The 23,171-nt window shown below is 39.5% G+C and overlaps 1 protein-coding gene across 7 annotated transcripts in view; it reads left to right on the forward strand.

Moving 5' to 3' along the window:
* MACROD2 (mono-ADP ribosylhydrolase 2) overlaps positions 1-23,171 on the forward strand; it is a 1,034,078-nt gene that overhangs the window by 190,523 nt on the left and 820,384 nt on the right. For 6 of the 7 annotated variants that reach the window (XR_010302823.1, XM_064146159.1, XM_064146160.1 and 3 more), the window contains exon 4: positions 15,140-15,169. Coding sequence is in view for 5 of the 7 variants with exons in the window: in XM_064146159.1 (XP_064002229.1) it covers positions 15,140-15,169 (30 nt within the window). In the remaining 2 variants the exon portion in view is untranslated. Of the gene's footprint in view, positions 1-14,182; positions 14,328-15,139; positions 15,170-23,171 lie in introns of those variants that run through there. The other variant, XM_064146163.1, reaches the window with a different exon arrangement.

The following is a 23,171-nucleotide window of genomic DNA, read 5'->3' on the forward strand; positions in this document are numbered from 1 at the left end:
GCTATTTTTCTGATCAATGTGGAAGCTTACATGTGGCAAGAGATAAGAGAAACATACCATGAAATTAAAAAGGGAGTTTTGTAATGCTAAGAAAGATTTTTGCTGTGGAAACGGAGGAAAATTCCATGCGTACTCCCTCTCCAAATATGTCTATATAGCTCCTTAGTGTGTCTAGCAGACTTGTTTAAGAGATCTTTCATCTCAGAAGTTTTGTATCCTGTTAAAATAGAGCATTTCAGTTAGCAGCTTATACTTCTTTCACTCCTTTTCTATTATAAGGATTCTTTCCTTTGTGTCTCAATCCTGAACTTTTTTGTTAGAATTCCGGTGTTATTCTTCAACTTGGTTACCACCAGGGTGTTTTTGTACACTTGAGATGCTTATCTCAAAGTTTTGCCTTGGTTTTGTTTTTCTTAGTGTGGACTACTAGAATAATTTGGTTTTGGAGATACGGCAAGATAAGAGTCTGAATCCTAGCCTAGTTTTCTTTCCATGTGCATAGACAGATCTTCCATGCATTAATTTTTATCTTCTTTCCTTTGGAGGGGAGCATTCAGCCACCCCAGAGAGCACATGTTCGGCTTTTCCATTGGTCTGTGCAGCAAGCATTTCACCAAACAACCGAGTAGGAACTCCAGCTTAAAACTCAGTGGAGCTACACAGGTTCCGTGTAATCAAAGCTTTGCAGTACTGAAGAAATAAACTGATTTTGCACCTTGGAAGTAGTCTGTGCTGAGTTTTATTCTCTTGCTGTAACTTGCATTTCCACCTCCTCAGTCTGAAAGCTGTTGTCCAAGAAATATTAGAATTTATTTTTGGTCATTTCCTCTCCCTCTTGTGCAGTATCAAGTTTTGGCCACCCATTATTCTTGTGCTGTCACATGTAACTTTTCTCCTTTGTCCCGGCGTAAGAAGTGTAAAAGGTTGGATTTTTTTTTTGTTGTTGTTGTAATTTTCAGTAATTAAACTGATTAGAATTAAACTGGTGGGGAAACTGCATTTGATTACACAGGCAATACAGGGGAGGTAAAACTCATCTAACTAGGTTCTTTTCAAGCCTTTAGGCTTTTAATAGCTAAGTTAATTTCCTAGAGGAATATGGGCTGATTGAAGGAAAACCTATAATCATTAATTGCGGTAGATTTAATTTACTTGAAGTATAAAGAAAAGGCTGCCTGAGACTTTAGGGGAAGAAAAGACTCATGCTTCTGCTTAGTTGCTTCTAGCCAGAGCCGTGCGGTTTCTGTTGGCCAAAACAAATTCTGTTAAAATTTTGGGGCTGTTTGTGGAATTTATACGTACCAGTAGGAGAGCTGTCCATAGATCACAGCATTATTAGAGATAAATTCACAGGGCATCTTCTTCCTGTGAACTGCAACCACAAACTTAAGCTTTGTATTTAGCGGTGTAGGTTTTGTGTTGTGATCTACCTACCTGATGCTTCAGGGCTCTTCCTTAGCTCTCTGCTGTACTGTTTCTGTGCTAATGTTGTTACAGAATATGAGATTGCTGCAGTTACTTTCCAAGAGAAACCAGGATTTTCCATATTCAATACAGGAGTGGGGTTTTTTTTTTTTTTTAGAATGTCATTTAATTTCTTTTTTCCCTGATGATTGGACCATGTGACTGGTGTTTTGGGGCCTCTCTCTATTAATTGCCACTAGAGAGGTAATTTTATAGAAAGCTTTAAAAGATGATTCATAATTTTCTTTCCTGAGCAGCTATAAAAGCATCCCTTACCTTCCTTGCAGAGGTACTTATATAGCATCAGATGCCTGTAATACCCTTTGCCATCACTCGTCTCTGCATAAGCTACAATTGTACTTTGCCTACTTCTGTCATTTTTTCCTCAATATTTTTTTCAGAAGTACTCAGCAGGCTCATAAATTGTGTGTGTCCAAATAATGAAATGAGGTGTTTGCTATGCACAGATTAGATTATAGTATCCTCGTTTGTGTTTCCTCGGTGTGGAACAGATCACTGTGAGTTACATACTAATCCTGGATGCAAAAGGTCTCTGAAACTTGCAGCAGCTTCAGCTCAGCTTTTGAATTTTCCTGATATGTTTTGCAGAAAGAATAACTCGTTCTACTGAAAATATGTTTCCAGAAAGTTGCTCTAGATGGACTTTATGGATTGCAGCATTTGGGAAAAAAATGTATACCCTTGGGCTGTACACATTCATCCGAGTGTGAGTTTTGTGCTACATGTATCTGCCTCCCTTTTTGCCTCACAGGAAGATCAGTCAATCCAAAAGCACACAAGTGTGTATTTAATCCATACTTAACAACACACAGTGGGGGAGGGAGGGGGGTGTAGGGGAAAGAAGAAAAAAGGAGCAACCTATTTGGAAGTGATTAATTAGCTTTCCAAAATTTATCTTTAGTCTAATTATCTGTAGAAATTGTTTGTGGGATTATTTTGTTGACTTTTTTTGCGTGTGTCTTAAGCTCTGATTAGTGAGGCACAGCCCTCTATTTTTGAAGCTTTCAGTGAGAATACCTCCAACTATGGTATACAAAAAGCTTGTGATTGAGTTGTGGTCCCATCAGAGGGTCAAACTTGTTTGCTTATTTGTTTTACATGGTGGTACTTCTCTTGAGTCAACGAGCAAACTCACTAGAAGCAAGGGAAGAAAATGTTAGTAAAAATAGCATGTACAAGCAGTTCTTGTGGCTTTGGCTAGTGGTTGTAGCTGCAAGAATTTGTGGTGGAAGTGCTTGTGGTGATGACGGTAAATTAACCACAGGCATTTTTGCCACCAGAGGGTAAATTCACATCATATGCCTTGTGTTCACAAAACACAGATGTCCCACATTGCCAGTTGCCGCTGTCTACTTGTCATCATTGGCCGTTTAGGGAAATCAGTCTTCTACGTGTGGTCCTCTGACCAGCATCCACAAGTCATGTCTGCTCCAGACAGCTCTAATATGTTGTCTAACTGGGAACAGCTCTACTTAACAGGGTAGTGCGAGTCCTGCTTGATATGGGCATTGTTTCTGTATCTGAATTTGACCAGTGCAGGAAGTGAGGTTGGGAAATTTTAGGGATGACACTCTGCTGCATAGATGATGAAGTTACTGATTAGGTGTGGCAGCTTGATGATTTCTCTTTCTGCGTGGTGTTACTGGTGTGCAACAGTGCCACCAGCCTACCCTGCTGCTGTGCTTCACAGAAAATGAAAGATTCTTGTCCAGCATAACCTCAGTAAATTTTTCATCAAAGCCCTGATACTGCTTCTGCTGGCACTGTCTGCTTGAGTGCACAGCCTTATGACAGTGCCTATTTACTGCTTTTCGGGGGGATAATGGCTTTTAATCTCCTTCATCATTAAGGAGTTCCTGTAATCTTGGTGTTAAAGAGCTATCTTGGGAGTATAATAAAATGGAGTCCTTGCTTTATTTCTCACATAGACATGGGGTACCCAGGGAGCAGGTATGCAGCTGATACACAGACAAATAAGGCTCTACTTGATAAGCAAGTAACTGAGCAGTATGGTTCCAGCCTGACTGCTGGTGAGGTGAATCATGATTTGTGAGTGTCTGCAGCTATAAAAGATTAGAAACCCTCAACAACCCAACAGGTACAAAGAATTGTCCCGTCACTGCCAGGGATTTCATCGAGGCTCTTGGCTCTGTCATGCCTTTGAATATATCTGGAGGCCTTCACATCATTTTGATTAGTTGTGATTTCCCTTTTCTTTAAAGTTCCCGAGTGGAGTTTTGTATGTTTTTATGACATGTCAAAATGGTCAGCTAACAGTGAAAATAATTATTTTTCTCTATTTTTACGAATTTTAGATTACATTTCTCCTTTTTAATCCTTCATGGGTTGTATGATCTAGGAACAATAAAAGAATTGAGTTCTCTCTGACTAAACTTACTTAGTTTTATCAGAAAAAGGCAATTTCTGGTTTCTCTGCTAGAGTGAGTTGATGGCTACACTTTTTTCTTGATAACATTTATGATCTCAAGATTTTATTTTGTTGGGTTTCTTTTTAGCTAGTAGATGGTAACTTTTTTGTTGTTGTTAACAATTGGTTAAGATAAAGTATGGATGGTATATTTGACAACAGTACACAGAAAGATTTGGGGAAATATTCTTAGGGATAATGTAAAATTATCAGACAGATGTGGACATACTGGAGTGTGTCCAGAGAAGGGCCACGAGGATCATCAGAGAGCTGGAGCACCTCTCCTAGAAGGAGAGGCTGAAAGAGTTGAGGCTGTTCAGTCTGGAGAAGAGGAGGCTCCCAGGTGACCTTATTGTGGCCTTCTAGTATCTTAAGGAGGTCTACAAAAAAGCTGGGGAGGGACTTTTTAGGCTCTTAGGTAGTGACAGGACTAGAGGGAATGGAGCAAATCTGGAGATGGGTAGGTTCAGACTGGATGGGAGGAGGAAGTTCTTTACCATGAGAGTGGTGAGAGCCTGGAATGGGTTGCCCAAGGAGGTGGTTGAGGCCCCATCCCTAGAGGTGTTTAAGACCAGGCTGGATGAGGCTGTGGGCAACCTGCTCTAGGGTAGAGAGTCCCTGCCCATAACAGGGAGGTTGGAACTGACTGATCCTTGTGGTCCCTTCCAACCCTGACAGATTCTATGATTCTAAAATATCCAGTCTGTATTTAACTGTAATGCATTATTCCCCTTTTGACTGAAATATTTGGGTTATTAAGTTGCACTTTCCCTTACAAAGAAATATACGACTGTTGTTACACAAATATTTAGCCCTATAGAAACAGTTTGGGCCCATGTTTGAAAACAAAAACCACACAGTAAAATACCTAACCAGATTGTCTGTTTCTTCTGTAATGTGGCTCACACTGACCACAGTGAGAGCTGCTTCTGATTTCAGGCTATATAAAGAATCACTGGAGAGGTGACACAACACGTTCATATGCAAACTCTGTTAGGTGCACCCAGTTGGATACATTTTAAAGTAGTCCTTACTTGAGTGTTTTACTTGCTGGCTCTTCAAACCTTACATGTCTGTGCTAGTTGCTTGCAGGAGCTTGTAATTCATTGTCAGAAATCCTCCTTCCAGGCTGCTCTTGCACAAACAGTGCAACAACACCTTGCCTTCCTCTAACTTTGTGGCAAAATTTGCAAGTGAAGTCTTGTCTGCATGGCTGGAAAACAGTGTCAGGGCTGTTTTGGAAGGGTGCAAGTTCTGCCCTATTTTTTCTTTCTTTTATTTTTTTCCTTCTTTTTTGAAATTGGATATAGTTCACTAGTGTTCAAACCTTAAGAAAATGCAAGGTGTAGACACTACCTTTACTCCAAAATACACCCAGTGAAGTCATCCCTGCAGCTGTAGCCAGGCTTGACCTTGCTTAGGCAGCTTCTGAGTAAATGAGAAGCATCATGGGGTGTGCCTGCACTGCAGGGTGGTCCTGCACCACGGGATGTCTCCTACTCCTGGCTACCCAATGGAGAAATGCACTGTGCTGCTCTCTGGGCGAGGCCCCAGGTAGCTGCTTTCAGCAGTAGCCTTTGATTTCATAACAAGTTAGGGGGCAGTTGGTCGTTTTGAAGGCCTAATGTTGAATATTAATGTTTCAAGACTGAGATATGTTAGTTTTTATCAGTCTTCCATTTCTTTTTGATTTTCAGTGCATATTTGTTGCTTCATTAAAACCTTTTGCAAACATTTTTCTTCTTGAAATCAAATATTATGCAATTGTGTCCCAGTGATGAAAATTGAAATGCAATCTTGTGATTAGCTACACCGTAAATTCCATACCATTGTTTTGAAAACAAAGAGAAAAACTTTCCAGGGAAGTCTTCTTGAGTACAGGTAGCCTCTGGGAGATTCAGAGCTGGTTGCAATTTCAAAAAGACCAGAGCAAAGAAAGCACAAAGAACTTCAGTCTAGTTTTTTATTGCTTCCCCAATAACACATTCAGATGCTTTTGGGATACTGGAAAGATGGATGAATTATATGAATTTCACTAACTATTTTGAAAGAATTGCTGTCAAAACTGCCTTTCTAATTGTGCAGGTAAAACCTGGGACTACCTCTTACTCTGTTTTGTGTAGGCTTTTAAATATTGATAATGAGTCAACGTAAATGGATTAATTATATACTGCAGCACCTTGATTCTCTTTAATGTTACATTTACAAGCCACGCAAGTGGCCCAAATTATGAGATGAAGAATTTGCGGTTGTAGACTTGACTTTTTTCCTCATTATTCTGCCCTGAAATATGTTCCTGTTGCTTTACATTTCAGCTCACTCATATTCTAAATTACCTTGATGTTCTGGAAGGCAACTTTAAGAGGTCAAGCAAACCACAAATTGACACACAAAATGGATGAAATTGTAACTCACAGCTTTCCCTACAGTGTCTAGTAATGTGTGTGATCATCTATCAACATGTGTTTTAGAATGGAATTATTTTTGCTCTGTGCCTTTCCCATGTTTGCTAGAGAAAAAGAAGAGGCATGAAAAATGAGCATTCCTTTTGCCAAGAGGTTCACACAAAACATGGCAATGGGCATTCCTGTACTTACCAGCTAGATTTAACCTGTTCTAGCTCCTTTCCTTTCAAAGTTCAGCTTCTGATTCAACAAGTCTGTTAGCTTCTCTTTCCCAAGGATGAGATCAGCTTCATTGAATAAATTCTTCTAACTGTCTTTCACAAACTGTAGACAGGAAACTTTCTTGTGAATCAGGGCTCGCTTCCTTTTGATTTGGAATAGGTGTTTCTGTCTGTCTGGACATAATGGCAGGGTGTGATGGGTATGAATTTCTTTGGTATAAATGTGTGCCAGGGCAAAGTATAGGCTGGGTGTTAGGAGGAAGTTCTTCCCAGAGAGAATGATTTGCCATTGGAATGGACTGCCCAGGGAGGTGGTGGAGTCACTGTCCCTGGAGGTGTTCCAGAGAAAACTAGATGAGGCACTTAGTACCATGGTCTAGTTGACTGGATAGGACTGGGTGCTAGGTTGGACTGAATGATCTTGGAGGTCTCTTCCAACCTGGTTGATTCTATGATTCTATGATTTCACCTGAAAATGTTTTGCTGAGATGTGTTTGGGACTGTAGACCTCATGACGAATACCATTCTTAAAAACGAATTAATCTGTTTTGGGGTTTTTTGGTATTCTTTTAAATTGCCTTTTTTTGTTGTTGTGGTTGACTGACTTCCCTACCAAGAAGCACCTGTGATGATCTGGAGTCTTCAGGCTCCTGTAAATTTTAGGCTTCATTTAAAGCTGGAACCTAATCTTCAGTCCATATGGAAATGTATACGGCAGCATTTAGGAAGTATTCTAGGCCAAATGCCTTCTCTCACATGTTTTTTCTCAGTCTGTGTTGGTCTGCTTCAATTTCTGTTAATTGTCTCTTAGCATTAATGCTATGAGCTTATTTTACTGTAAGGTGAAAAAAAATGTCGTTTTGCTCCTTTTGCTTTGAAGCTATCCCTCTGATTTTAAATCATTGAACCATAGAATGTTTTGTGTTGGAAGTCATTTAGTCCAACTGCCCTGCAGTGAGCAGGGACATCTTCAACTAGATCAGGTTGCTCAGAGCCCTGTTCAGGCTGACCTGGAATGTTTCCAGGGATGAGGCATCTACCACTTCTCTGGACAACCTGTGCCAGCGTTTCACTGCCCTCACTGTAAAAGATGTCTTCCCTATCACTAGTCTGAATCTCCCCTTTTAGTTTAAAATCATGTCCTGTTGCAACAGGCCCTTCTAAAAAGACTGTATCCATGTTTCTTATAAGCCCCTTTTAAGTACTGAAAGGCTGCAGTCTTCTCTTTCCAGGCTGAGCAAACTTGACTCTCTCACCCTTTCCTCTGATAATTTTTTGTGGCCTTATGGACCCACTCCAAGAGGTCCATGTCTTTCTTGTAGTGAGGATTCCAGAGCACTGCAGGCCAGGTCATACCAGAGTGAAGGGGGCAGAATCACCTCCCTTGACCTGCTGGTCACACATCTTTAGATGCAACCCAGGATATGGTTCGCCTTCAGGGCCGCTGGTTCATGCCTAACTTTTCATCTACCAGCACCTCCAAGTACTTCTCTGCAAGGTTGCTCTCAATCCCTTCATCCTCAGTCTGGCTACAGGACCTTGCACTTGGCCTTCCTGAACCTCAGTGTTGTTCAGCGTTCTTAAGCTATCCCGCTTCTCAAGCCTTGTGCAGGTGTCAGTCTGGTAGTGTGTGCTGCTGCAGACTGCTGCCTTGCCTCCGTTGGTTTTTGTGGCTTTTGTAGGTGTTGCTTGGGTTTTTTTCACTCTTCATAGCAGATTACAGAGATTATTTGCCTTTGACTTCCTAATCTTAATGAGTGTTTATAACTTTAAAAAATAACTTCCTTGCATAAATGCACATTATATATTGAGTTGGTAATGTATTAGAAGAAGAAAAATAGCTAAGAAGTTATGACAGTTATTGTTTCCTTATTGAATTCAGAATGTTGTGAATGCAATTTCCTTGACAGCATCAACTCCAGAGCACTTACTAGTATGCTGATTTTGTTTTTTCCCCTTAATCTACTGAGGAAATACCTTTTCCAAGCTTGAAACCAGAGATAATGACTACTTTATTTGCAAAGATGGCAAAACTTAGCATTAACGATTTGTTCTCTACACAGAATTTGTGAGGAGGGGAATAGAATAACACAGGTTATATGATGAGTAAACCACAAAGCCATTTTGTTAGTTGCACATACAAAAGCTTTACTACTGTTAGATTTGATTTGTCTTTAAAGCAGGACACATTTGTGGTGTACACATTCAGTAACAGCAAAAAAAAGGTAATACATGGAAAATTCAGTTCCTTTCTTTTGTCTCCCACATCATCTATTTTGCTTACACAGATCATGGAAACTTCATAAGATTAATTGTTTGAACTCTTTAGGTTGTGTTTTTGGACTCAGTGGCTTTACAGAAAGAGAGCTGGAAGTTGTTAAGTTCTACAAGCAATAAAAGAAGACCAAGGAGATGTCCAGTTTATTTACAGAGTGGTTTTTTTGGACAGTACAGAGGGAGATGCCTTAATACGTGGAAGCTCAGGCCTTTGAGTCTGTATCAAGAATATGATGTGCTCTCAATCACCCACTGAAAAGCAAGCAAGCCCCCAGACTATTTGTCTATACTCGTAAGTGTCTTAGATGTCTCCAGGAGCAGAGCATGTAAAGGCCAAGTCTTTTGGACAGCGTCGAGATGGGGCTAAGGAACTATGTCATGAGAGCTGGGGTTGACAGATTAGCCTGGGCAGGGCTGGCCCACTGCCTTTGAACTAAGGATGCAGCCATCAATGCAAGGCTCCAACTTGTGTGTGAGCCAAAGGATTCAATCCCAATTCCTCTCTGTGGTTGTAGTGCAGAGGGGTGAAAGCTATTCCCAGGTATAGAGAGAAGCAACTTGTTTGTAGAAATCATCTACACTGTAGAAAACAGTTGAGTAAATTGCTTCTACTCATGGTTGTGGAGGTGTTCCTGGTGTGCAGTTGCATGCTGGTTGTTGTCACACCCTGTATATTGAGTAAATAACTGAAGGCTGTGTTTACAGAAGGTGAATAGGTGTCTGAAGATGCTAATGGTGGTGCTCACTGCTGTGTCTAAACATTTTGGGTTAATCTTATTTTGTAGGCTGGATGGTTTTCTATTTTCCAGTAGTCTCTGCTTTGCATCATTAGGCACTTACATAACTTCTCAAATCTGGCCCAGTCTGTTATTATAATGTTATTTTACCTCTCCTGATTGCCATGGCTTTGTGTGCAAGGAAGTGTTTTCAGTAAAGTGGATTGTAATGGTAACTATGCTGTAATATGTTGTGTATGGCTGTTTTTATTTACTACATATACTTTGAAATGACTTCACTATCTTTAAGCCTAAAGCTTTTTACTTTAAAGCATCAAAACACATTTATGTGTTAAAATGGTTGAATGTACAAGGTGCAGTTGTTAGCTTGCTTTTCTTTGTTCTGCTTTCTTGAGAGAAGATCAAACAAAACACACTGACAGGTAAGGATGTCTCACAAAATATGCAGAAGAAATGTGTCTTCCTCTTTCATAAATTACTGCTACTCTTGCTCACCAGCTGCCTGTTAGGATGTTTTATTGATGAATAAAAATGGTGTCTGAGGCAATAGGCTGTCTCGCATCTTACAGCACTGGCAGTTATAAAGATGTCTTCTTGAATAAATTTCACAATTAGAAAGTATTGACAAAAATATTTAATCTTTTTTACATCAAAATAAGCTTAAACATCTGCTGCCAAAGTCAGACAATATCAAGTAATCTTTTTAAAGTATATTTTTATTCTACTGACAGATGCATGGCTGCATGACATAGATGTCAATTTAAGTTACTAGTGCCATTAATACTTGACAAAGACATGCTCCCAGAAGAATTTACATTTTAAAAATGTTGTCAGATGAGTATGTGCCAACAAAAAGTAACCAGAGTTATTCAACTCCGTTATTAACAAAGCTAAAAGCATGTTATCTCTAGAGACATCACACAAATTGGTATTCGCATCTTTTCTATTTTCTAAATTCCACAGAAGTGACAGCAGAAAAAAATAATGTGTCTGCAAATGTCTATTTAAGGAACCTGTACTTAGATCTTTTTTTTTGCTCTTTATACCTTTTGGCTTACAGCACAGAAAGATAAATGTTTTTCAGATCCATTGGAGGTGATGTTCTTCAGCGTTCATTGTTTTTTCCACAAAATTTCAAAGAATTCAGCTTCTTGGCAAGGATGCCTGTGTAAAGAAAACATAGAGGAAAATGTTAAGACCTGTGCCAGAGTTTCTGGTCTGCCTATTGAGTCGAAGTTTTTGGAAAGCTATGTGACTTAACTCATTGAGAAGACTGAGAATTAAAACATTCATGTCCAGTTTGTATTTGTCAAATAAGCTGGTATTTTCGTTACTCAAATTTGTACATTTTAGTACCCTTAGATTTCATTGTAGGTATTCTATGATGAGAAGCTGAACTTACTTTAAATTCTTTCATTCCAAGTCTTCTGTTTTTTTCATTAGTTTCTTCCTTTCTTCTCTCCCCACAGAAGTGTTTTGAAACACTTTTTTTTTAAGAGCAAAAGTAAAGTTTTCTGGGTAGACCAGACCAGTTTTCATTGAGTCTGTGTTAAAAGCATCAAAGTCTATTCCATTGAGGTGCCAAATCATTTGAAATACTGAATTTCTGACTGAATCTGGGGTCATAAACATCTCATCAAGGACTAAATTGTTATATTCAGTGTTTTTTTCTTTTAAATGTGGTTTGTTTGTTTTGGTTTTTTTTAGAATGAATTTTTTTCTTAGAGATGAACCTGAAATTTGTAGAAATGCCTTTTACTGCTAATTCTTCTAAGGTATCTAATAAAAAGAAATCTAGAACTCAAGGGCTGAAGGCTGTATTATTTCTTCTGGATATATTTTCATTCCCAATGCTGAGGCAGACTGTGAAGGTGAGATCTGTGTCTCAACATGCAGAATTCAAGAGTCCTTTTTAAGTAGTGGTGATGCTCAGCATCTCCTGTGCTGCGATTTGTCTCATCCTGAAGCTGCTATGTAGCATACACCAGAGAAAATCCCAAATATGCCACCATCATCACCACCCTCCTCCTCCTCATTAGTATTATTATTGATAATAATAATAATGATAATAATTACAGAAATGTCTGTTACTGGTGCAGGCAAAGATATTTATGATTAGATGAGCTCTCTCATTTGCTGCCTTTTGCTGGCCATCACCAAGTGAGATATTTGGATTGGGCTTTATCAATTTGGTTTACATTTCAGTTTGACAATGAAGTACGTGGTCTGCTGGCTGCATGACCACTCTGTATCATTGTTCCTCTTAGTATAAATGAATACATATTAAAATAATATTTCAATGTTTGTACTGTGAATGAATTTTCAGAATTAATGCTGAGGAATCTATTGTAGAGTGTAGTTTGGAAGGAGGCAGTTTTAGAAGGGTTGCGCAGGTCAACTTTAAAGGGAAACATGGGGAATAAAATGAGGTGCAAGAAGTCCTTAGCTCACATTTCATTGAAGCCCCTCTTATGCTTGTTCTGTTTTACTGTTCTTTGCCTTGGGTACTTGACAGCAGTTCAGTCTTTACTCTTTCAACCTACCCCGTCTCCTATGACTTGAGTATCTTTTGTGGCTCTGGAATAGAGAAATAAGGACAAGAGGTTAGTCAAGATATATTTACTGACTGTCTACAAATGCTGTAAGCTACATTACCCACAGCTAGGCACACCTTGAGTTAGGTGGAGAAGCTGTGCATGTGCACAGTGTAGTGGTGCAGCCTTGGGGTTAATATCGTCCACATCAAGTTTGGAGGTTGAAAGCTCCCAGGGTCCCATCACTGGTTGCTCATACTACCTGTAGTTGAATCTCTACAGCAGGAGCCCCTTTCAAATTGCTTTGCAAGACTTGATCATTTGGGAACACTAATGGACAAAATGCAGCTGTAGGTTAACACAGAGGGACTGAGAAGAGAGGCCGTGCTTGCTCCAACATAATATGATGTGATTACAGCCATGGGGCTGTGCTGACCTCCTCTCTGAATCCAGCTGAACATTCTCAGCTCTGACTGCGGAAACGTATTTGTTAGGTGCTAAGTGACAAGTTACTTCTTCAATGGTAAGACTTTCCCAAAGATGGAAGGAGAAGATATATTTTATTGAACCTTTCAGGTACCACCTGAACATTTGGAAAATAAAAGTTCTTTCTTTCTGAGTGACGCATTATCTTGCTGGAAAGGACACTGTGAATATAATTCAGTCATATCCTTTCCTGGCTTCATAGGAAATTTGTTTGATTTTTCTTCTAGTATGCAAGCATAATTCTTTTTTTTTAAAGTGCCTATGAATTATTGCTGCAATTTCAATAGCTGTTGTAGATGCACTGCAGCCAAAAATGTACTTGAACTGTTTTTGCTGTTTCTATAGAGAAGTGTGTGGTGCTGACTTATAGTATGTGTTATTAACAAGTTTTAGAAAGCATTGGAATGATGAACATTGTCAGGAAAACTTTATGAGATAAACATAATTCTCTGAGAAGCCATTGAATAAGTTTGCACTGGGGATGTTGGCTGGGTATCAGAAGAAACATTGGGTACCAGGAGGTATAACAGATCTTAGCTGTGTCTCTCAGGTCTCTCAAACATAACTGAAATCCTAGAACTTGTCTCATTTAAGAACTAGAATGGCAATTATAGGTGCCAAAAAAGAATAAGGTTGAATTGCAGAGTCATGGCTGTAGATGACACTTCATTATTTTTATTTTCTTCTGATATGAATTATGCTGATTTTTATCTCAGGTAAGCTAATTTAACTCCAGGAAATGTGATGTTAACTGTCACAGGAGGCCTGTGGAAGCTCTTGTTGCGCTGCTTTTAGTTGGTGTCTTTCTTTATTAGTCAATTTTAGTGAGGGCAAAAGCAGGTAAATAGAGAAAGACTGAAGTTCATTGGCACTCTTTGCAGTATGTCTGCACATATTTATTATTACTGTCAGTGTATCTTTCTCAAAGGCAGTTTATGTGTGGCAATACTTTAATCCTGCTAGAACTTTACAGGGGATAGCCAAGAGTGTAAAGCAGCCTTGTTAAGCTATGTAAAAGCAAAGTAGCTGTGACAGTGATGTCCTAGCAATACAGGTGATTCATGGGATGTAGATACGTGGAAGTTAAGAATCTTGAGTATTAATATAACAGTATATGACAACCAAAAGGGAAGATTTGCACTGTCTTTTCCAAACTGTGCTGCCCCATCTTCTCTTTCCTAGCCACACCATTATACTACTTGTATATCTCGTAATGAGCTGGATGTCTTACAGATCTGAACCAAAAGTAGTAATGGTAGTTTTCAGCTGATTTACCAAGCTGCATTTGAAGGAAGATTCTAGACAAGCACAGAGAACCAGGCTTGGATCAAACTTAGTGTCACAAGTTGATTCACTCAAGTAGTGTAGATGCTACTAGTCCTAGGATGGGTGGTTGTCCTTTTAGTTTGCAGTGTATATCAATTTGATTTTGTCAGCTCTGCTGATGTCCTGGTTTCGCTGGAAAAGAATCCCAGGCTGGCTGTGGGCTGCAGGCCATTAGCAGTTCAGAGTCAGCCAGCACAGCTGACTGGAGTTGGCTCACAGGTGTATCCCATACCATGAGAATCACACTCTGTATAAATGAGGAAGTTTGTTGAGGAGAAGGGAGTTTACTGCTTAATAAATAATAATGTAGAAGTGTAGAGAGTTTGAATTCTGGAAAATGCCCAATTTATTCTGTGTATCTTGCCATCTACCCTTGTACTGAAGCAGGAAAGGGATTGATGTCTTGCTTCTCCTCTACTAATCTGCGTGTGAGTAGAAATACCTGTGTCCATCTTTTATTTATGCTGTGTTTTATCTCTATTATGATACACCAGGAATTTGCTTTTCCCACATCTGAAGGCAGACTGTTTTTCTCAAGGCAGACTTGGATGCCTAGACTTTCTTTCTGTTTCTACCTGGGCTGTGAAAGGAGGCTACTTGGCATTGCTCCAGTTGTGCTGGCTTAATTTGAAAGACCATCTTGTTATCACCATGCTCTGAATTTCTTTCTTCCAAAAGCTTTCTTCCAAAGCTGAATGATTGCAGTACAGAGGCAATACTAAGCATACTGAGTGACATCCCAACATGATTGCATGCAATGGTAAAATATCCTTTTGATATCAATAGGGCCAAAGTTTCTCATTGTCATCCTTAAAGATTTGGCATCATAGGAATCAAGGAGAGACAATCAGAAAGTTGCATCAATGCCTGTTTATGTTTCTCTGAAGTCAAAGACTTTTACTTCATTTGTAATCTAAAAAGAACGTGGCTTATAGAATTATAAATTCAAGATTCTAACTACACAAGATATTCAATGTCTTACCTTTAATAATTGTTATTACTGTTTTGTTTTTAAGCCTATGCGGTCAAAGATATTTTAGAATAGTGTAGAGATAAGACTACAATTACAATTTACATAAATGATCATTTTTAGCAACAAATGTTTTTTGATAAGTGGAGAGTAACAAAGTTACTGAAACAAAGGAAAATCTCTTGCAAAACATCTTCTGTTTTGTTTCAGTCTGTTTAAGAAACTCAATGCTAATGATTCTCTTCTTTTTTTTTTCTCTCTTTCCTGTAGCTAATTCCAGCCTTCTTGGAGGTGGAGGAGGTGAGTCTTTGCATAATGCTGTATTTATTCATAAGTAAGTGTGAAATACATACTGATCGGGTTTTAAACCAACATGTAATAAGTTCAAAAGATAGAATAGTAAAATCATGAGATGAGAACTCACCAAAGTTGATAACAATTCATATCAAGAGGTAAGGTTTATGACTGCTGCTGTATCTGGTTTCCCCTCTGCATTAAACTGCATATAAACCATGACTGAAACACAAAAGAACTGAACTGCCTTATGTTACGTTGTGTGTAAGCATTTATCGGTTTAAATTTACTTAAAGGAAACCTAGAATGTGTATTAAATACACAGGTCTAAAATAAATAATTAATCGAAACAGTTAAAATAATTTAAGTAAATGAATGTGTTTTCTTTTGGTTGGTTATTTTGTTGTTGGGGTGGGGTGGTTTTATGTTTTTCTTTGTTTGCTTGTAAACCCTGTTGCTTATCACGTTGTTAGCGACAATACCCAAGTAGATTTCAATGCAAGTCTCTGCTGCATGTAAGAGATGCTACCAGTCAGAAAGGTGCTCAAGTGTAGATAATGTGTATTGTTTACAAATGGATGCTGTTTTGTGTTAGTAGATCGATGCTGGTTTGCTTGTTGTAATACTGTGGTGCCGTAGAAGCTTGCATGAGTGCAGCAGTTCAGGAAAAAACTCCACCAAGAGCTGGATCTGTTTTCTGTGACTTCTCTTGCCCTCCCAGAAGGAAGTAAAAGAACTCCGTTCTGTAAATTTCACAGTGCAGGCACAGGCAGCCAATAATCTTCCTTCCTGGCTGGAGTTAAAAGGATTTGACGATCAGAGCTTACATATGCAAGGATAAAGGGAAGGACTCTGCAAAAACACAGAAGATTGCTCTTGCTTGTGAGGCCTGAGGATAAGTTGTCAAGCCTTTTGTTTTAGCAGCCGTAGATGAACAGGCTGAGCCCTTATTTGTGGACCTTGAAAAGGTGCTTGACAACTGCACCCAGGTACCTAAATAGAAGTGTTCATGTTTCTCAGATATGCGTCTGGACATTGAAGCGCAGGGAAGCCATACTTGGTTGATAATCCTATTAGATTAATCTGTTTCTTTCGATTCGAGGTGGTTGTTTGCAGTACACCAAAAATTTCTTTGTTTTAAAGATAATCCTTAAGAAAGTAATCCTTTGCTAACTGTTCGTGTATGGAGCACTTTGCATACCTCCTCTCCAGTATTTGTTCCCAGCTGGTAATGCCAAAAAAACCCTCACAACCATAAATCAATGCAAATGTTCAAATTCCAGTCATGTTCCCAGAGCACTGATGCTGCTGAAGGGATTTTTTTAAATTGAATTCCCATAGTATTTATTCAGCTGGTCCACATTTCAGAAGTTGATGTTCTTTCAACCTGTCACTAGATAATGTGACTCCTCTTCAGGAGCAGATGGGATGATCTGGGTCTCTTTAGCTTGGAGGAGACTGAGGGGAGACCTGATTCACGTTTATAAGTATGTACATCCAAGAGGCTGGAGCCAGGCTCTGCTTGGTGATGCCCCATGACAGGACAAGGGCCAACGGGTGGAAGTTGAGGCACGGAAAGTTCCATGTAAACATAAGGAGGAATTTCTTTTCCCTGTGAGGGTGACAGAACACTGGAACAAGCTCCCTAGGGCGATTGTGGAGTCTCCCTCTCTGCAGATATTCAACACCAGCCTGGACGGGTTCCTGTGTGATCTGGTATAGGTGATCCTGCTCTGGCGAGGGGGATGGGCTGGGTGACCTTTCAAGGTCCCTTCTAGCCCCTGACATTCTGTGATTCTTTGACCCTGCACTGTGGGTCAAGTCAGTGTTTTTCCTATATTATGTGTTAAAAGTGAGGAAGTTTCAGTCAAGTTTATTGGCAGTGAAAAACGTCTTTGTCCCCCCTTCCTGCCCAATCAAGGCAGGCTGAGGTAATGGCTACACACCAGGCGGCATGCTCCTGCACCCTCTCTTCTGCCTGTCTCCTCCCTCTTGCTGCTATGACGTCCCTTTGGGCTGTTCTGGACGTTTCTTCAGCAAGCCTCCTCAGCGGCAGACCCTGCGGCAGGCAGAGTTTGGGCGCGCAGCAGGGCCCTTGTGGAACCGGCTGCAGCTGGCTGCGGCCAGCACCAGGCGGCCCTGACCGCCTCCTGCAGCGGAGAGCAGCCCCGTGGCCACATCCCCACAGAACACCATCCCACGTCCTTCCATGCTCCAGGCAAGGGATAACAGCATGGCCTCTTGCTTCTGACACAAAATACAACAACGATGTGACTCTTTTGTGTCCTGGAGTTTGCCGGGTGGTGGCCAAGGGCCTGTGGCTGTGCTCTGGAGCTGCTGCCGTCAGGTAGGGTGGTCGACATGTCTTGAGTTAAAATCCTGAGAATTTAATTTCCAAAGTAGTCCCAAGTTTGGATGGTCCCTGTGTGGGTGCCTGTGGCTCTGTCCTTGTGCACATTCGTTGGCCATGCCCTTTTGGAGAGGTGGTGGTCACAGGAGAAAGCTCCATCTTGCAAACCCCCGGGGGATTACAGGGTGGGGGGCATCGCCGTGTGGCTCACCCGCCTGCCACAGCCCCAAGGAGCCCAAGGTTCTTTCCTCCTGGAAAAGTAGTGCCAGAAAGGACTTCTCTGTGGAGCCCTTTCCAGTTGGATGGGCTTGGATTTTAAATTCTGGATCTAGTTTGTCTTTCTCCAGAAGGAATGTCAGTAGCACTCTGCAAGCACTACTGGTAGTGAATTACTGAAACTATTGTATGTGTAAACACCAAAGCTGCCTTTTGATTGCAGGTGCTTAGTATTCATGATAAGCCATAATGCCAGCATAGCTTCTCCAATAATGGTCTGCATCTCTTCAGTAAGGCTTGTTAACTTAATCTCTCTATCACTGCTGGGGATATCAGTATGTGTATTAGTATTAGAGAAAATGGAAACCAGAAATTTCTATGTAGCCAAGTTTGAACTCTTCTGTGTTTGAAATCTTTCCAGAATTGAAGGCATTAGATGGAAGTAGTTATTTGAACACCTCAATATAACATTTGTGAATCGCTCAATATCTGTGTTAAAACTATTCTCTAGAGGAGAACTATTGAGGAATGCAACAATGTGGTGTTGTGGGTAAACACAGCACACTTGGTTAGTTCAGATGCTGGTGGTTCTGGGCAGCTGCTTATCATCCCTGTGTCACCTCAGAGGCACATCAGGACGTTTATGTACTTGAATTTCCAGAGCCAGAGTAATGTTTTTTTTTTTTCCTTGCATTCTCCATTTAAATACTGCCTATTCATTTTCATGGTCATTTGGAATGAAGAGCTAAAAGCACAGAAGATACCAGAAACATTTTTTCACAGAACTGTTTAATCGTAAAATCGAGGCACCCACAATAGAGTCTTAGAGGAATCTTTAGTTATATATAGATGTCAGAGGTTTCTTTCTACTTTTCAAATAACTCTGAAGCCTCCAGGATGTCATTATGAGTTTGGTGAGTGAGTCTTTTTTCTTTTTCATTCTTTACTGTTTTTAATAATTGATTTTTAATTAGGAGGCATATTTCATTTCCAGGGCTGGGTTTATCACACATTCAGCATCTCACCACTCCTATTAACTTGCAGAGAGTGCTAACGCTTAATTGTACATCATGTATATTTTCCTTTATGCTCCACAGTGCAAAAGTGAGAAATATTACCTGCATTTGGAGAGAGGGGGGAAAAATATGTGATATTTTTTATAAAAACTGTCCCTTTCTAAAAAACACATCAGAAACTTTGGGCTATTGAGAATTCAGAACACTTTCTCTTGCATGGCAATTTTTTTCTTTACATTCTTTTAAAGTTGTGTCAAGGAGTGAAAGTATGTGATCTCATGCACTTTGTTAAAACAAAGCAAGCAAGAACTGAGATTTCTCCTCCCAACCCTCTTACAGTTTTTGATAGTGTGGGTTTTTGGGTTTTTTTTTTGAGTTTTGTGCCCCTCAGTCCCCATCTTATTTTCAGTTGTTTTCCTTGGGTTTAATTTTTCCTTTACTTCATTTTCTGACTGTAATCAAGCTCTTGTTGCATGCTAATTTCTCAATTGGCTTACTTCCTTTGACCTTCAGTTAAAGGTATATTTAAAATAGCAACCTAGGGATATATTTTCCCCCTCATAAGATGTTGTTGCCTATAGTAGAGCTGTGAAAGTAAACATCCTTTTATGTGTACTGTTGTAAACATAATTTTTGTCATTTCTGGACTTGAAAATGTTTTTTTTTTTTCTTTAAAAACTAGAGAGAGGACAGATTATATGCATAGTTTTCTGGAAGTATTCGTTACCCAGAATGATTTGTCTGCTTATCTGTTTCTCTCCATCTCTCCTTCTCATTCCATTTTGGCTTTTCTAGGACTTTTGCTGGCATGGAAAAATGTAATTCTTATATAGCCATAAGTATGCTAGGATATTATAAATGTAGACCAGACCTACTTCTCCAGTCTGCCAAGATATGGTCTGTAGGCATGTCATTTTAAGCAGCTGTTGTGGCATGGAGAGCTTGTGTTCATGTGATCACAGTAGGGAATTGGACTTCTCTGCATTGTTGGGTAGACTCCATTTTGAAAGGAGGAGTTGCTTGCCGCTGTCTTTGTTTGCCTTTACATCTGTGTTAGATTATAATAGTGGCAAAAAATGTGTTTTCTCCTGCTAGAAAGAAATTACCACAGGCTGACTTCTATCCTGGAATACAGTTTTAGCAGGAGGGAAGTGAGCTATTAAATGACTAGAGTCTTTTGCTGAGCCTCAGCACAAAAACACACGATGCAGGACGTAGACTTTGCGCAAGGATCAGTGTGGCAAGCAGCTACTCTTGCCTATGAGCAAGCATCCAGCACTGCATCAGCCTAATAGGCTCATCCATGGATCTGGATGGGCTTGAACATGGATGGGACTGAAAGTCACTTTCATAGAATGGTTTGTGTTGGACCTTATCAAGAACATCTTCCACTAAACTAGATTACTCAAAGCTTCATCCAGCGTGGCCTGTGGCAACCTGTTCCAATGGCTCATTATTTTGTACAATGAAGAACTTCTCATCAAATCTATCTTTACCCTGTTTCAATTTTAAGCCATTATTCCCTGTCCTATCAGTACATGCCCTTGTAAAAAGTCCCACTCCAGCTTTCTTGTTGGCCCCGTTTAGGTACTGAAAGACTACAAGAGGATTTCTCTAGAGCCTTCTCTTCAGGTTACACAATTCCAATTCTCTTAACCTTTTTTCAAAGAAATATCTTAAGGTCAGCATAAGTATCACTAGATAGCAGTGTTTGAGCTTCTGTGTTGTACCACTTTTGTCCAAATGGATGGTGGAGCTGTTTGTCTTCAGACATGGGTGTATCAGGCATGTAGCTCACGCATTATGTCTGCTGCCAGTGCTATAGCAAGAGAGGATATCTCCTGGTTGGATGATGTTGCAGTGTCACTGATATTTGCCAGCCACCTTGTCTATGTGTCAGTTAATTGGAAGTTAATGAGTTATTAGCCAGTCAGCAGTAGCAGGAAGGAATAGATGATAAAAGTATTTCTTGACATTCTTTTGCATGGCCAGGAATGAAGTTTTTGTTCTCAGGGCTGTAACTTGGGTACACTGCTGACCATATCCAGCCGTCTTTCAGTAGTTGAATCTGAAGGAGGAGTTTTTACATTGGGTAGTAACTTGATGGGACTTGCACTGCAAATGAATATTCATGACACTGACAAGTGAAAGTTGTACAAGATAAAATAGAAGGCAAGAGTGAGACAACTTTCAAAGCACTCCACAGCCATATAAAAGGAGAATACTTTAAATGTTAGACTGGCCCTATACTAACCCCTTCAGGATGTGTAAGAGGAAGAAGACAAGCCTGTTTTATCCCGAAGGAGAATGAGATGCTCTCTGTTTGGGCTATCACAGGGCTTGGGCTGATATTTACATAATTTAAATGCAAGTGAATCAAGGGTTTAAATTCAAAGTTCAAATTTGTGCATGACGTGCACATAACATGAATGCATCCCTTGAGAGGAGAAGAAAGAGTTTGGGAAAGGAGCACTGACAGGATTCTTTCATCAAGAAAACAAGTATTATTATTTTGGGTTTTTTTTATGGCAGTCTGTTGGCATGTTCTTGTATCATGTCAAATACATTTGTCAGATTGGGGTGTGCTTGCAACAAATGGCTTTGTGGAATAAATGTGCTTCATCTGGGATTTCAGCTAGCTTCAAAGGCTTTCTGTTGCTTTGTACCCTGCGTCACCATATCTTAGTTATTTAGATAATAGCTATGAAGGGGCAAAGATTTTCCTAGTGAATAATGATCATGTAGGCCAACTGATAATTTAAAGGCAAATGGCCATTTGCCTTTGTGGCTAATTAATCCCCTTTCTGCAGGAAGATTGCTACGGCAATTCTGTAAGGTTGTTAAAGTGTTTTATCTCTTTTTTGATATTTGCATGCTGTTCTTTTTCATCTCTGTAAATAGAGTGGGTTTGAGAGGGCTGTAGACACCAGTTTCCCCACTGTGACAGTACATCAGCCAATTAAAAATTTAATATTTATGTATTTTTGTGTTGCTATAATACTAATTCCATTGGTAGCCCCGTAGCTCAGGGTAGAGTGTAACCCTTTCAGCCCAAAATCTTCTTAGCAGTTATGAGCTTTTTATTGGCTTGGATCAAAGCAAAGAGATTTCTCTGTAATTTAGTTGCTTTTATAGAATTTTTTCCAAACTTTCTCTGCAAGTGTAGTCTTTCTTTACAGGTCAGCTATTCTTGAAATATTGGCTTTTTCTTCAGCCTCTGTATGTTTGGTTTTTTGCCTTCTGTTACTGTAATGGCTATTTCCATGTAAGTTTTAATTCACCTTTAAACTTAGTGGGCTTTCTCATTATCCTGTGCATCTAGAGATACAATTATAGCAGCTGTGTAAGTAAGTAAGCATAGTTTGCATCAAATGATATCGTAAACTGCCATGATTATATTCAAAACATGTTCTCTATTCTAGTTTTTTTTAACTTAAATGCAATATATATTTTGTGTTGTTGGTTTGGCTTTTTATTCCCTTCCTTTCTCTAGTCTTTTTATACATTCTTATAGGTAGCAATCATAAACAGGAAGTCTTTGGATTGATTTTAAATATTTCTTAGTTATTGCCTAATTGTATCCTGTTAATTACACTTTCCCAGCAGTTACTTTAAAAAAAAAAAACCAACATAATTTATGTTTTGCTATTTACAGGAACTGATACGGGCATGTGATCAGGTGTTAAGTTTCAAATGTGCACGTGTAGTTGTTGATGCAGATAAATGACTTTCCCTAACAAAGACTTCCTTAAAAATCCATGTTCAGCATGTGGTTCTTTAAAGTGGCGCTCCTATTCCAGCCATGTATGGAAGCATAACTGTATGTTTTGGTCATGAAAATAATCTGAATTTAGTGTCTAGGCATATTTACTCACTGCTGTTCTCAGCCTTTTCATTTAGCTGCTGTGTTGACTTAATTAGGCATTAAAAGGTGATGTTTTATTTTTCAGTCATAAGTTCCTGAGTGCTGAGTCCACAATGCTCTGAGCTCCCACTTAATTGTGAGGCCTTTTTCATTCTCAGAGTCACACTGACTCTGCTTGTGTTATTCATTTGTGTTATGAGGCAATTAGTATGGTGTACACACAATTACAAAGGTGAACATACATAGTTTCTGCCATGTATATGACTGTCATATAGACTATATATGCATGTCACTATATATATCTGTGACTGAATCTTGCAGGCTTTTCAGAAATTCAGACTGCGTGTGTGTGTGTGTAGATAAATAAAAATATGGCGTTGATTTTGTTAGACTGGGAAAGAACTTTAGTTCACGTTTACAGAAAATGTATGGTATTTTTTATAAAAATCCAAGCCCAAAAGCCAAGCAGTTTTGTAAGGAATGCATTCCTTTTTAGCCAAGCAGTTTTGTAAGGAATGCATTCCTTTTTGCCTTTTTGTTCTGTGTTGCGGGACAGAGCTG

Source organism: Pogoniulus pusillus, chromosome 7 (assembly GCF_015220805.1).
Source record: "Pogoniulus pusillus isolate bPogPus1 chromosome 7, bPogPus1.pri, whole genome shotgun sequence".
Taxonomy (NCBI): Eukaryota; Metazoa; Chordata; class Aves; order Piciformes; family Lybiidae; genus Pogoniulus; species Pogoniulus pusillus.